This window comes from Hipposideros armiger, unplaced genomic scaffold (assembly GCF_001890085.2).
Source record: "Hipposideros armiger isolate ML-2016 unplaced genomic scaffold, ASM189008v1 scaffold_278, whole genome shotgun sequence".
Lineage (NCBI taxonomy): Eukaryota > Metazoa > Chordata > Mammalia > Chiroptera > Hipposideridae > Hipposideros > Hipposideros armiger.
The window spans coordinates 1,169,951-1,186,675 of record NW_017731628.1 but is presented as its reverse complement, the minus strand read 5'-3'; the positions used below and the strand labels follow the sequence as shown (position 1 = coordinate 1,186,675).

Sequence of the window (16,725 nt, the reverse complement as noted above, 5' to 3'; positions counted from 1 at the left end):
CAGCAGAGACATCTGACAAATCTTCACAGAGCCAGTGCTCCCCAGCATGTGCCAGGCGCTGTTGTAGGCTTGAGGACACAGTACATAAATGGGGAGGAAAAGGGGGCAGCAACTATAGAGTCTTCTTCCAAGGAGCTTGGAAATAAACGGAAAAGACAAGATGAAATTACAATTCAGGGGGATGCACAGTTGAAGGAAAGAAGCGTGTCTAGGCTGAGTGGAAGGCGCCTGCCAAAAGGGGGAAAGCAAAATTGAGAGCGAAAGTGAGAGGCAGACGAGAGAATGAGAACATTTATTGTCTGGACCTCAAAGGTCCACCACAGTGAGTTCAAAGAAAATGGCTCCCTATGAATTTCTTGAAGCAGGTCGGCCAGTCTTCCCAAAGTGAGACTTCCTTCGGCCACACTGTCTTTCAAACTTCTGATTTTAATAATGTTCGCACAATGCTGCCTCTGATGTGATCCAAAAACTTTGTGAGACAGAGGTTATATGAGTATAACATAGAACACACATAAAAAGATACAAACCAAACTTTTTTTCCCCCTTTTTCCAAACCAAACTCTTAATAGTGGTTCCTTCTGAATAAGGGAAATTAGGTTGGGGTGGGGAGTTGAAAGGAGACTTTGGCTTTAGCTGTAATGTTTTGTTTTAAATGTGTGACATATGTGACAAAGTATTAATTGTTGGTATCACAGATGGTAGGAATACACACATACACATTTGTTTGTCACATCATTTTTTAGGCTTCTCTATAGTTTCAAAAATGTTTAAAAATGTAAACTAGGAAAAAATTATGGTTGAGGAGGGTTAAATGGCCTCCAAGGTAATACCACTGTTAAGTGACAGGCAGAAGCACCTCCCACGTCTTCCTCCATTAAATGGGAGGTTGCAGCAACTTAAACAAAAGTGCAAACAAAGGATACAAGGAAAAAGGCCCTACGGGTGTCGTCCCAAGAGAGCTGTCGAAACTGGCTTATATCAGTATTACAGGTGAACTGGATATTGCTGACCTGTGAAAAGTAAGACATATATGAATGCATAATAACAGTTCACTTACTTCCATCCCAAAAGGCAAACTTACAGTCCAAGTTACAATAGCTAGAAAGATACATCGTACTGAGAAAAAAATTAACAATAAATCTTTTCCTATAGCTTAATCACACCTTAATAAAATCTGCCAAAAGGAAAAATGTGTTGCTAATAATATACTGTAATTAAAGCAAGAATTGGGCTTTTTGTTATCCTATACAAATGCTTCACTTTTAAATACCTATATAATTCTTCACTTTTCTAAGACCTGATTTCTCAGACTGCCCTGATCTTCTCAAACCCAGGGATGGTTTTATATTAAAGAGCATGATAAAATTAAATACTTCTGTTTCTTTGTTCCTCTGTTAATCCTATTCGTAGAGAAATTATTTTCTCTCTGTAAAAAAGCAAAATATTTCTGTCTCTGGTAAAATAGGAAGCCACTAAATTCCAAGAAGAAGGGCGCTCTCTTGCTTAATCCCTCACACCCTCCCCATCAAAAATCATGGCTGAGTTTACAGGGAACCTTTCCTCATCCCCCACTCCACATGTAATTTTCCAGTAAGTTCTTAGGATGCTTTAATACTCTTTTCTAGAAAAATATCTGTTTTCAGTTAAAAAATAGAATTAAAAAAATGACACAATAAACTTCATTTTAAAATTTAATATTTATTTAATATTAAAATATTTAACATTTATTTAATATTTAATATTAAGGACAGTCTGACAAGTTACTTAATCTGATCAAAATTACTTTTCATGTATTGATTTACTAGTCCAGGGCTGAAAGTTAAAAAACAGTAATTATTCAATATATTTCAATAAATTTCTTTCTTCTTTAATGAAATTAATTATTCTAAATTATCAATTACTCTATAAACTCAACTAAAAGCAGTTAAGGATAAATCAAGTACGAAGGGGTTTTTCTGCAGTATTCATTTTATCTGACCTCAGTAAAACTGCAAATATTCTGTCACCAATTTCTCATAATTAACTTCAGTTCTAAAATAAAGGCAAGAGACATCAATTCAACTCTATTTCAAAATAATAAAGGTGTCCTTAGAATTTGATTGGCTTTCAGCCAATTCAAAGTACATACTACGTTGCATAAACAGTCTAAGATTTTGCTTGAGGCTACAATCACTAAGGTGATAGAATAAGCACTTTGGATTAGGATGACTAGAAAGAGAAAAACAACACAAGGAACATAAATGTCACCTTATGATCAAATTCATAAATAGATTCGTGACTCTATTAGACAACATAAATAGACAACATAAATATTCTTCCAGGTAAAATAAACTGGAAGAAAGAAAAATTAGGTATGAAAATAGAAGACAGTAAGATAAAGAACATTCTTTCTCCTCCATTCCTTCACTTATATTGATGTTTTTTATATCAGTGATTCTCAAATAATCTCTAAGAAAAGCTCAACATATATAATGCCCATAAAACAATAAAATCATGCTTTTCTGTTATAAGTAAAAAGTATCCTTATAAACTCATTGTTTAACTTAATTATTAATGCCTCAAACGGTAAAAAATTTTAAGTAGAAAGAATTTTGATGAACTAACACTGCAACTTCCTTACAGGATAGAGACTCTTCTAATATTCTCAAATAAATGCAATAGTGATTTTGACATGCTACCTTCTGTTTGCAGGAAACACCACATCGCTGTAGGGTTTCTTGTTCCATGTGTATCCACACAAACATCACACAGGACAATACTAATGGAAAGAGAGCTTCATACCTAAGGGTTGGGGTAGGGGTGGAGTGAAAGTCGGAGGGTAGAAATGAAAAGAAAGAAACGTTAAACAAATTCAAATGCAAATTTGCACTGAGAGCTCTTTCTCAAAATTAAAACAATCTTGTTAATACCCCTAAGTCACAATATCACAAAATTTAAATTTTCTAGGGTTTCCAGAAGAAGAAAGTAGGAAAGGGAAGTAACATTTAAATATCAACTCTAACACCATCTTCTTTTGAAATGTATTAAATCTTGAGATCATGGTATGTTTAAAATAGTAGAGATATTTAAAAATAATTAATAAAGTAAATGACAGATATACACATAAAAGAGAAAATATTAAGACAAAGGTAAAAAAGACAATTCCCGAGTTAAAATTATTAATATACACAGAAGAAAAGCAAGGCAAATGTTCTTTTTTTTTAAATGGGAGCAATACAGGAACATAAACTTCTCAAAAAGAAAAAAATGCCAATAAATACATAAAAACATTTGACCTTATTGATAACTGATATGGAAATTAAAACAATAGGAAGATACCATATTCACTTATCATGTTTACCCATGTTAAAAAATATAATGTTGACAAGAGTGTAACAAAAAAAGAACTCATGCTCTATATAGGAGTAAAACACTTTCTAGAAGGCAGCACTAATCATCAAGAATCTCAAAAATATTCATACTATAACTCAATAATGTCACTTCTAGGAATTACCCCAGAAAATCATTAGATACATGCATTATAACCCCCATATGAAGATGTTTGTTGCAATATTGTTTATGAAGCAAAAAACAGAAAATAACCTATGTATCCACAGGTGAGTGATTAAATCATGCACGGTACATCTCTAGGATACAGTATAATATGTGGACAAAGGACAATAGTCACAGAAGCCTTTTCTAATCCTTTTCTGCCCTATTTTCGGATAATCCCCCCAATACTCTTCTTATCCTACTTATCACAGTTTTAATCATAGTTTACTTATACGTATTCCCCTGCTAGTCTGTAAAATTTTGCGTCAGTCTTGTCACCACTGCAGGCCCAGCTCACAACAAGTATTTGATGACTGAGTTACTTACCTAACTGGGAGTTACAAAACAAAATCTAATGAACCAAACCACTTTGTTTCTCTTTCAACTTTTTCAACTACTGAACTCTATTCCATATGGCACTATTTCCTAAACATGAGAAAGCAAAAGAAACAAAACGCTTTAAACTCTTCCACATATCATAAAACTAGAACACTGAAGACTTGGGCAGAGGAAACATTTAGGTTTGAAAAAGCATACACTAATCACCTGGTATACATAATTTAGAATGCCCAAGGATAATGAACAGATAATACGTGCATGAGAAAATACCGCTAGTTAAACAAGTTCAGAAAGTTATACAAAGCTTTCCAATTTTGACCTATTAAAATAGCATCTGGTACTCTCATTTTAAAATGAAAGCGCCAAGTGCTATAAAGAATATGATGAAATAGGACCCCTTATAGGTTATTGGTGAGGCTATAAATTGGCACTGTTCTTAAGACAAAAGTAAAAAAATAATAATAATTTATACTAAGTGGCCCATCTACACTACATCTGAGAAGTGAACAAAGTAAATAATCTAAACTATGTAAGAAGTTTATGTATAAAAACATAACTCAAAATATTATTTATGATAAGAAAAGGTGGAAATAAAATGATCAAAAATAGAGGAATGGCGAAGGTGAATCCACACCATAGAATATTAAATATCTATTAAAATGATGGTTAGGAAGCCTATGAGCCACGTGGGAAAATGTTGCTAAAATAATGTTAAGTAGAAAAAAAAATACAAAATAGTATATAGACTATGATTAATACTATGCTAAAAAGACAAACAGAGGTAAGGCTGGAAGGAAATATACCAGAGCATCAACAGGAGAAGTAGGGTTAAGAAATGCTTTTGCCCCTTAATCCCTACTTTCCAAAATGTGATTATACTATTTTTACAATGATTTTAAAAAATAATTGAGAACGCCATGTTGCAGCCTGAAGAACAGTCCACCTTGGCATGCGGCTGAGGTCTGCAGGGGGCAGAGCTGCGACGACCCGATTTTGAGCCTCAGCATCTTCCTCTCTGAGTGGATGCCAACTGACAGCAGCCCTAGAGGAGGCCCACACATTGAGGAACTGAAGCTTCCTGCCACAAGCTGTGCCAGTGGGCTGGAAGTGGGTCCTTCAGAGGACTGCAGCCCCCCGCCCCATCCCACCTCCAACAATGTGAATGTAGCCTCATGAGAGTCCCAGGACGACCCAGCTAATAAGCTGCTCCCAAATTCCTGGCTCTCGGAAACTGCATGACATGCTTCTTGTTTTAATCCACTCATTTTGGGGGTAATGTGCTATACAGCAATAAAAAATTAATACAGTTAAAAAAAGTAATTGAAAGACAAAGATTTAGCATGCCTGTCTCCTAGCCATTCTTTAAAACTTAGTCCATCTTCCCCCTGAGTCCTTGGTGGCACCCAGTCAGCTCCCTGACTCAAACTCTTTCTCTAGTCATTCTTTATATCACACAATTCACAGCTTAATTAACTCACAATAACTTAATTGCTGAATTTTGTAATTGCCTAACACTGTAAAATAAAGTCCTGATTTTATAGCAGCTTCCAACTCTATTATATACCTGGGGTGCAGTAATTGTCCTGCCTGTATGTCTGTCTAGTGCTCAGGACACCTATGATGGGAAAGAAAAAACAATTGTTGATTCACTGAATCAAGAAGGTGTATACTTGCGCAAAAGAGGATTTATTAAATACTCTTCTGTGATTTATTAAATACTTGCAGTTATACATGAAATTATTGTTTCCTACTCCACACAAACATAAATTCCATAGTTCTACAAATAGAGCTACAGATATATTTCCTTTCAAAAACTATAAACTATGGTCACTTTCTTTTGTAGATGAATGAATCTGATAAAGGAAATCTTCCCACGGGACTTTAGTTTCTGTAGACAATCAATATCTTGTATAAAGTTTGCATATCTGAATTAATAAACTGAAATACCAATAAAATGTCACCATGGGCTCACAGTGCGCATAATAAAGCCTTCCTAAATTAGGCTCTGCTGGTTTGGTCTCTATGCAAACTGAACAGGGCCGGAAAGGCATTTAGCTTTGTATGACAGTGTGCTAAGCAAAGGGATAATATACACAAAATTTCAGAGGGAAGTTTTAACCAACTTAAGAGAACTATTTTCAAGCATTACAATAATTTCTATTTGCATAAAAATAATTAATTGCTGATTAAAAATGAACCTTCTTTATTCATTAAATCAAAGATGCATTGTCAGAATTTAGGATTACTACATTTCTGTAAAGCAATAAAACTGCATCTTTCAAATATCCTATAATTCTGACTATTCACTAATTTACATAGAGGACCCTCCAAGTCATTCAAAATAGTGATGTGGAACAATAATAGGTAGATGATGTTTTGCAAAACTGATTTGACACTGAAAAATATACTAATTGAAATTCATGAGACTGTATTGTTCAGGCGGCCCTGTTGAATTTTTTTGCAAAGCTAAATATACTTTCTGATGTTGCAAAATATATTTCTTAATGTATTTATTAATAAGGTCATACTCAATATTCTGATTTTAGGTGTGAATTTTCACTTTTTAGATTTGTCTTAAATGTACTTATGATTATCTGTTTTGGTATCTTTAATGGCTATTAAATTGATGATTTAATGTTAGTTACATGATTCATTATACATTATGAAATATTTTTTCACTCCAAATTCAACTTTAATTATCCTTTCTTAATTTGTAATCCAGCAAACCAGGTACACTTTTAGATATATTTGTGTTTTTTTAATCTACCACACTTTCCTTGAAATCTGTTTATTGCTTTAAAGCTTGAAGGTTCAAAAAGAGAAGAGCTTACTGATTATTATGTGATGGTACAGAAGTTAGCATACTGCTAGATCCTCTCAAACATTTACTTCCTTAGGGCAACCTGTGGGTGTGACCTCTTAATGAAACTCATGTGACACCCCCAAATGGTGTGTTAGAATAGAAATGGTTTACCTTCTGCTTTCTTATCTAAAAACTTGTGCATTTTCTAATTCATATATACATTTATACGTTGATGGATTCTGATTATAAAGAAATGATTTATTCTATAATCTCACCAATAAAGGGAAAAGCAGTGAAGAGTTTTAAGGTCTTATTATGTTTATTACTCTCACATTAGAATATGCTGATAGACTTCAAGTTTTATTTAAAAGTTCAAAGTTCTAAGTCTGAAAGCAAGCCCATCTTAACATCTTATTAGATAACTGGTGGAAACGTCCATGTTGCTTATATTACATTGTCATAGCTGTACCCAGATCTGGTTATGCAGAGAGAAATAAAAACACAGGAGGTGTGGGGAGCTTTGGTAAGAGAAGGAGGTTTTCCACCCCACTGGATCATGGCCTATCTGGGGACTACAAGGAATCATGGGATCCAGGTCCGCTGTGAAGATTCTGAGAACATCCCTCTAATTCTGAATGAGGACAACTAAGTTTCCCAGAAAATGAACCAAAGTCTTGGACCCACAGTGGCTTTAAAAATCATCTAATGTGGGAATAATCCATTGATAGCACAATGGTGAATCTCTAGGTTTAGTCTAATTGAAATCAAGATCCTATATTTGGGCCAAATTTCAAACTATGAGCGGTGGTTATTCGATTTGTCTGTTCTATTCAGTATTTGTTGTAACGTGCACATTTCTCACTCTCATAAGGATTTAAGTAAGAATGAAATGAAATTCAAAAGCAAGTGAAGACTATTTTTCTTCTAAGTACATGGAAAGACTATATATCACCGTTTTCACTGAGCTCCAGAGAAGGTTTCAGGATCCATCCCAAATCGAGCTGCTAGTTTTTGTTTTTGTTTTGAAAGAAATATCAATCTTATATAAAAAATGGATGCTTTAACTTTTGGGGAAATATTCTAAAAGTCTTGTGAATCAAAAGGAATATTTGGGCTATGATACATGTAAGAGTAAAAATAAAAAAATAAAAGATTACATTCAAAGAATGAACAAATCAAAGCATAATTTAAAGTGCACAAAAGGAATGCAACAAAAACTAAAATTCATCTAAGTCATTGTTTGGGACTTAAAATTCCTCCATTATCAACCAGAATTTGCTAATAACTGAAGTAAAATGACATTTTAGCAACCTAAGGAAATAACCAGAAAGACAATAGATAATACTATGAAAATAATAAGAAAAAGAAAAGCAAAGATTGAGGTTCAAGTCACATACAGTTTTTATAGAGTAGAAAGTATTTATAATTTATTCCTTACGATTCACACAATATTTTTCATTTCCAGAGGTTCAGTGCTCATCGAGAAATGTTAATGTGTCATTTAAAACTTGCTACTAAGAATGAAATGTTAAAAGCAGCTGATACCCTGTGCTGAGCAGGAGGTACGTCGACATTGAGGACAGAAATATGCTAACCAGTCGCTGAAAGAGGAGCGTGGGACTCAGCAGCGGCAGGACGAAGGACGAGGCTGCAGGAAAACAAAGCAGGGTAGTGTCAGTCGGAGGCACCACCAGCAAACGTGAGTTTAGACGCTCAGTAATCTATACTCATATATGACCCTTACTGTTTGTATGACCTTTGAAATGAGGCTATCTTTACCGTCATCATTTTTGTAAGAAATTTGAAACTCCATATTTTTAATTGAAATTCCATTTCATTGTGTTAAGCAAATTTTGGCTCAGATTTTCTCAATTTAAATTTAGCCTCAGTCATTGTAATATTAACTACTACATGAATAACTTGTTTTCCCATGTAAATAATAAAAAATATAATGAAAAATATTAAGATACAGTAACTCTTCTCTTAATTAAGCATTTAGTTCAAAGACCACTTACTCCCCAGAAATCGATTTTTCCTAAACTCTCCTCCAAGTTTTCCCAGGGCAAAGTACTCACTGAGAATCGCAGTGTAATCTCAGTTAATGAAGTAATCTTTACCCACAGGATAAGAAAGCAACTACTTCAGCGGGGGAAGGGCAGACAAAGGAAGAGGTGGCAGCAAAACATACACGCCTCTATCTCTGTTTCGGAATGGAAATGCACATAACTTCCTAATCACCCTACTCAAGATGGCAACATGCCTGGAACTAAATACTCCAGAGTATGGAGACAGATGACCTCGGATGAATCCTGGCGGAATCACTTATTAACTGTTTAACCATGGGACAAGTTTCTTAACCCATCTTAGCAGTATTTCCATCTGTCAAGTAGAGATAATGTAAAACAGTTGTGAGGTTTAAATACAATTTCACCTATAAAATCCTCCTTGAGCCTAGTGCCCGGGGCACAGTAGGTGCTTAATAACTGTTAGCGGCTATTATTATTACTAATCAACATCTACTAAGTTAAATGTAAAGAAAATCTCATCCAAAGTCAAGTCACGGCAAGGTTGAAGACTGCAACTTATATTTATAGTACCCTTGGACAAACAGCTTCCAATTTTTTTCAGATGTGTGGTTCTGATAATGTTATCATCACCTGATACATATGTTAACACAAAGAAATAATATTTCCTATTTGAAAAGCTAGTTCAAATGAGACTTCTTCTGTAAACCTACTTTCTATCCTCGTTTTACACTTGTCTAAAGGTTGGCGAGGTGCTAAAGGGGAAGTAAGCGTCCCCATTTGGAATGACGTAGGTTAGAAACAGCATAACACATAACCCATTTGTGGATCACAGCACGTTACTTAAAAATGCTCATTGGAGCCAGGCTATGGTAAATTGGTGCTTGGAAGAGATGTCTGGAGAGACTGCTGACCTACCTTTGAGTCAACTATTTCATGCCTTGCACCATTTGATAGGCATCCTCTAGTACCTAGCTCTCCTAATTCCAGGGAGGAAATATCTTGTTTAAAATAAATGCCCAGCCTATGAAAGACTCACTTCAGATTTAAGGACACACACACAGGCTCAAAATGAAAGGATGGAAAAAGATATTCCATGCAAGTGAAAACCATAAAAAAAGCTAAAGGTACCAATAGTTATATCAGATAAAATAGACTTTACACCAAACATGGTAACAAGACACAAAGAAGGTCATTATATAATGATAAAGGGGTCAATCAATAAGATATAACAATCATAAATACACATGCACCCAATAATGAATCACCTAAAATATATCAAGCAAATACTAACAGATCTGAAGGGAGAAACAGAAAAACAATACAATAACAGTAGACCTCAATATCCCCCTTTCAGCAATGGACAGATCATCCAGACAGAAATTAATAAGGAAACATTAGACTGGAACCATACATTACACCAAATGGACCTAACAGAAATTTACAGAACATTCCACCCAGCAGAATACACATTCTTCTTAAGTGCACATGGAACATTCTTCAGGGTAGATCACATGATAGGCCACAAAACAAGTCTTTGCAAATTTAAGAAGGCTGAAATCATACCAAGAATCTTTACTGATTACAATGGTATAAAACTAGAAATCACAACAAGAGGAAAGCTGGAAAATTTACAAATATGAGAAATTAAACAACACACTGTTGAATACCCCATGGGTCAAAGAAGAAATCAAGAGAAATAAAAATCTCAAAACAAATGAAAATGGAAACACAATATACCAAAACCTATGGGATGCTGCAAAAGCAGTTCTAAGAGGGACTTTCCTGGTGATAAATGCACATGCTAATAAAATAGAAAGATCTCAAATAAACAAGCTAAATTTACGCCTCAAGGAAGTGGAGAAAGAAAAATCTAAGTCCAAACTTAGCAGAAGGAAGGAAATACACAGATCAGAACAGGAATAAATGAAGTAGACACCAGAAAAACAATAGAGAAGATCAACAAAACTAAGGATTGGTTTCAAATAAGACAAACAAAATTAACAAACCTTTAGCTAGACTAAGACAAAAGAGAGAAGACAAATAAATAAAATCAGAAATGAAAGAGGTGACATTACAAAGGTTACTAGAGATACACAGGATCATAAGAGACTGCTATGAACAATTACTGGGCCGTCGGAAAAGTCATGACACATGTTTGCGACAGATGGCGCTAGTTCATTCTTGGAAGTACTAAAGTCATTCGCATCTATGTTATTGCTATGTCATTTGACAGCTGACAGTTCTAGCTTCATTCTAAAAAAAAAATTGAGCTATTTGGTTGAATTTTGGAGATTTTACAAGTTGAAGACTGAAGACCAAACTGCATTTTTGCCATATGTTACTGTTTTACTTCCATAAAAGGAAAAACACGCGTCAAGCTTGTGAAAGTTGCATAAAGTTTACGGTGACAACGCTCCACAAGAATGTCAGTGCCAATGATGGTTCACGAAATTCCGTGCTGGTGATTTTGATCTCAACGATGCTCCTCGGTCATGGAGGCCCACTGAGGTTGATGATGACAAAATAAAAGCATCGATCGAGTCAAACCCACGTTACATGACACGAGAGATTACATAAACATTGAACATCCATCATTAAAGCATTCATTACCAACTGAAAAAGCTGGGATACATAAGGAAGCTCGATATTTGGGTTCCGCATGAACTCAAAGAAGTTCATTTGATACTGCGTATAAACATCTGCAATATGCTCATTAAACATGAGAAAACGATCTTTTTGAAGTGACTGATAACTGGTGATGAGAAGTGGATTGTTTACAATGTGATGCGCAAACGGTCTTGGTCTCCACATGATGATTTGCCTCCAATGACACTGAAAGCAGACATTCATCAGAGGAAGGTTATGCTCTCAGTGTGGTGGAATTTTAAAGGTGTCGTGTTTTTCGAGCTCCTACCAAGGAACCAAACAATCAATTTGAATGTGTATTGTAAGCAATTGGACAGTTTGAACGAATCCATCACCCAGAAACATCCAGAGCTTGTTAATTGTAAAGGAGTTGTGTTCCACTGTGACAATGCGAGACCACACACAAGTTTGATCACCCGTCAAAAATTATTGGAGCTTGGATGGGATGTGTTGACACATCCACCATACTCGCCTGACCTTGTGCCGTCAGACTTCCACTTGTTTCCCTCTTCAAAACTCCTTGCGTGGCATAACGTTCAATTCAGATGAGGCTGTAAATCAGCACCTTGTTCAGTTTTTCACAAATAAAGATAGGTCCTTCTATGAACGAGGAATTATGAAGCTCAATGAAAGACGGCAAATGGTTATCGAACAAAATGGGCAATATATGATTGGTTGATCTTTGTTCTTTATATAAATAAATGACCTTTGAAAAACACAGACAAAATATGTCATGACTTTTCCGACAACCCAATATATGCCAACAAATTGCATAACCTAAAATCAATGTATACATTCCTAGAAACATACAACCTAACAAGGCTGAATCAAGAAAGAAAGAAAAAATCTGAACAGACCAATAACACATAAGGACATTGAATTAGTAATCAAAAACCTCTTAACACAGAATAGTCCAGGACCAGATGGCTTCACTGGTGAATTTTATCAAACATTTAAGGAATAATTAATGCCAATCCTTCTCAAACTCTTTAAAAAAAATTGAAGATATGGAACAATTCCAAAATCATTTTACTAGGCCAGCATTACCCTGATACCAAAGCAAGGGGGCAAATATAAGAAACTGTAGAATATCCCTGATGAATACAGATATAAAAATTCTCAATGAAATATAAGCAAACCATATTCAATAACACATTAGAAGGATTATACACCATGGCAGCATGAATATAAGGTAAGCCTCATTAGGTAAATACCTTGTCAATGCCAGAAAGTAAACAAGTTATTAAAAAAAAAATACAGGGCATATTTACAAGCTAATTTGAAGGGGCTCTCTCTGGCCAAGTCTGGGACAATGTGAGCAACAAAGTATCAATAGCAACAAGTTATAAACCTCCAAAAAAAAACAGGAGTTCATGAGTCTATAATAAGTAGATAAGTGAGTGAACTAATGAATGAATCCTCCTTATTGGAAAGAAGGGGGGGTTCTTACAGTAGAATGCTGAGAGCCTTCTGGTAAATGCAGTGGGGGTGCTGGAGTTAGAGAATCATTTTGTAGCCATCATGGCTAAGACTGAATCAGGAAAGACTTATGAATGGATGCTAAATCTAGGGAGAAATTTTGATGAGAGAAACATATGATGGTCTTAGTGTCTCCCCATAGATGGCTTATTAGTTGCAAGAAAGGGGGAAAACAGAAACCATACTGTTTTCTCTTCTAGAATCACTTAAGATTTTTATCAGATGTGAATAAAATATATAGGCGTTTTATCAGGTCAAAATTATTCTATCAAGTAATTCTTATTAACACATGAATGCTCATAAAAGTTCTAATTTTCTTTGTCAAATGCCAGCAAGAGACAGAAATAATAGCTGGTTATTATTTTCCTGCAGCGAAATTGTCTTTCAGAGACACTAATACAGATGTAAATACATAATTTTAAGCTATGACTTGATGTAAAGTTATCTCATTTGGTTTGCCCTCTTACCTAATATTATCCAGCTAACAATCTGATTGATCAGAGGCAGGCCTTGCTTCCTGAGTAGACTCTTATGGGTGCTATATACAACACACATGGCAAGCACTATGCTCAGCATCTGAAATTTAAAACACATAAATAACAGAGGAGGGGAGGGGCTAATTTATACATTGGAAAGAATACTTCAAAAAGTGCTTGAACGACTGGAATGTGGCAAAAAAGCTGTTGAAATCGGACCAGCTCCACTTCTTGAGGTAAGGTTAAGCGTTAGAACTCTTACTGCGCAAAGATCATCCTTCACAAGCATGAAATGAGGCATTTTACACTTTTCAAGAATACGTTTGGCATACATCATCCCACTGTTCCTACCGAGACATATTCATTGTTAACCCTGAAGTTTTCTTACATCATGGAAATGCAGAGGGTGAAATGTTTACTGTGTATGGTCTAGTGTCTTCTACCTCTGGCCTTCGCCCACAGTCATAGCCATTTATTCATTCAACACATATGTGCGCATGTGTATTCACTCGGTACTGGGACTATAAGGAGTCCAACATTCTTCAAGGAATATGTATAAGCTAGTTTTGAGTTGGTAACGACAGCTGGTAGCCTGTTTTTGGAAATAGTGTTTTATTGGATCATAGTCACTTCCATTCATTTATGTGCTGCCTCTAGCTCCCTCTGCACTACGATGGTACAGCTGAAAATTTACAGCAGACTCTATATGGCCCTAAAACAGCCTAAAATATTTACAATCTGGCTCTTAGAAAAATGTTTGGATTAACTGCCATTTTAAGAAATGAGCTAAGCTAGTCTGTGAACAAAGTAAACTGTCTTAGATATCAGATTAGCAACTTCATCACCAAATCCTAGGGATATATTTAATTTATTCTCATATTTTTAGTGAATTAAGAAGGGAAAAATGCTGTCAGTAAAGCTATGGCACAATCCTAGGATTCTTTCAATAGTAAGACATACTTTCATTTCAAATATGCTAAAATGTGAAGATACAAATCTCGGAATCCATGAAAAATATGATACACAGTATAGGAATTAATGCAAATTAATAAAGTAATGTAAAAAGGAATTTTGTTAACAGTTTTACCCTTTACTTAGGGGTATTTCTTATAAAGTCCATAGGAATTTTAATGATATTTTTTGCTCCTATAGAGTGAGGTTCAGGAATGTTCACTTCTGTCAAAGCACTCGTTCTACAGGTGAATTCTGTCAAAGGGCTTTAGGGTAAAGCCAGTCGGTGCTCCATTTAAAATGCAAGATACAGGGGCTGGCCGAGTGGCTCAGTTGGTTAAGAGCTCGCTCAAGAGTTTGAGCTCTGAGCAACAGCAGTTCGAGTCCAGCCCGAGCTGAGCAGCCGCTGAGCTGCCAACAGGTAGCAGGATGGCTCAGCTAAAAAATAAAAAATAAAAAAAAATAATAATAATAATAAACGAATAAAATGCAAGATACATTCCAATGGTTTGATAGGATCTTGGACTAAATATTTCTTCTCTTTTTATATGCTCTCTGTTGTTTTCCAAGAATTATATCTTTTAAATGTTGCACATGGTATTTCAGAGTGTTCGTGGAAATACTTTCTATTATCTCACCTTTGTTCTAAGTAAATATTTTGAGAAGACCCATATAAGTTTTTTTGGGTCAGTATTCTAGATGTTGCTTTTTATTTTTTTATTGTTTAAAAGAAAGAAATGTGGTTTCCACTATTATCCACAAAAAACCTATCATATTTTACGGAATATGGCATTATATAATCTCTAATTCTCACAACAGTATAGATACTATTTCCACTTTACAGATTAAAAACAGACCAAAGTTCTGTTACTGGAAATCACACATCTAGCATGCAGCTTAACTGGGAACTGACTCAATTTTGAAATGTCAAGTTTACAACTCTTTTCACTACACCAAAGCCTTCAAACAAGCCGAAGTTGACCATCTCCTAGGACATTGCCTGAAGCCTTAAACCGGCTATCCTTCATATAAACACACTCCGGCTGACTTCACTTCACAGGAGCTTACCCTCCTTTCCTGACCCGAATGAGGAAAGCACAGCATCGCAGCCTAGAGGAGATTCAGCTCAACTTTTAGCTCAGCACAGATGCTTCCTGTGCCTTAACCTCAGCTCTCCAGACATCTTTGGGCTGCCTCCTGCTGACCTTTTTGCTATTCATATATTTTAGAGAATATATTTCCATGTAATATCTTAAACAGAAAACTCTCTTCTAACCCGGTAGGTACTGAATAACTTAAACATGATGGCATCTTAAGAACAATATAATTAAATACAACCATAGACACATTTTGGTATATCATTAGTGTAACACAGGGTTGAAAATCTATAACTGACCTGTAATAGATGTAACAGTAGCTTTCCATTTATAAAACCATCTTTTCTTTTTATGAGAGTTGTTACAACAAACAGCGATAGCAGAAGAACCAGCAGGCCTGCACCGATTCTGTTTAAAAACACAATTTCAAATCTTCTTAAGATTGTTACTAAACATATGGCATATGAAAATATTAGGACTTTTACTCTAATGTAGAACCTGTCAGTCATTTGGTTTAATCAAGATGAAGTAGCAAAATGAACACACAGGTATAATAGGAATAAAAATCTTAGGATTTTTACTGGAGGGGTGAGATTATTTGTAACTTCTTACACTTTTTAAATATCTTTATCTTATTTCTATAATTTGACTTTTAAACTTTTATGCATACCAAGTACCATAATTCTTGACTTAGACAAGTTTACAGAAAATATAGAAGACAGTTAAACAAACATCTCATCGGTATCTAAAGCATACATTCTCTGACTATGAGCGTTTACTCAGACATTTATAATTCATAGTATTTCTAGCAGGACAAGCCACTCTTTCCTGTCATTGACCTTGTTGCTTTCTGCAGCTTTCTAGGCTAAAGGAAGGGTAGGACAGTGGTCACAAAGGTAGCACGCAGGTGAGTGATTTGCAAAGTCTTGAAACAACTTCTATTTTTTTCAAGAACACCAGGTATAGTATGGTTCCTGGAGTCGAAGGAAACTGATATCAAGGAAATGGTGCACTAATATTGAGCTCTATAGCTCACCTCCCAAAACTCTAAGTAACATAGGACAGCTGAAATTATGTTGAGAACAGGATCTGGAAGCTAGCAATATAACAGAACTAAGAGAAAAGGAGTTGGTTTAAAAGAAGTAGAAATGAGCAAAAGGAAAAAAAATAAAGACTGAGCAAAAGGCCAGGCTCAGGAGAACGTGACGCGTGAATTCCCAGGAAAACGGTTGTTTTTGGTTTGATTCTTCTAATAATCTCTTTGAGAACCGTAAGGGAAAAAAATAGTAGCAATACATTCAACATGGATTATCATTAAAACAGGAAAAACAGCCCTGTATGATCAAGATTCTTTGTTTTTAGCTTTTGCTTCTCCT

The 16,725-nt window shown here is 35.2% G+C and overlaps 1 protein-coding gene across 3 annotated transcripts in view; it reads right to left on the bottom strand.

The window, feature by feature from the left end:
- The window catches only part of PIGN (phosphatidylinositol glycan anchor biosynthesis class N), a 93,673-nt gene that overhangs the window by 30,398 nt on the left and 46,550 nt on the right, over positions 1–16,725 (bottom strand). For all 3 annotated transcript variants that reach the window (XM_019657707.1, XM_019657706.1, XM_019657708.1), the window contains 5 exons: positions 15,649–15,757; positions 13,293–13,401; positions 8,219–8,321; positions 2,679–2,781; positions 924–1,010 (listed from right to left, as the gene is read on the bottom strand). In XM_019657707.1, the coding sequence (XP_019513252.1) occupies positions 924–1,010; positions 2,679–2,781; positions 8,219–8,321; positions 13,293–13,401; positions 15,649–15,757 (511 nt within the window). The remainder of the gene's footprint in view (positions 1–923; positions 1,011–2,678; positions 2,782–8,218; positions 8,322–13,292; positions 13,402–15,648; positions 15,758–16,725) is intronic.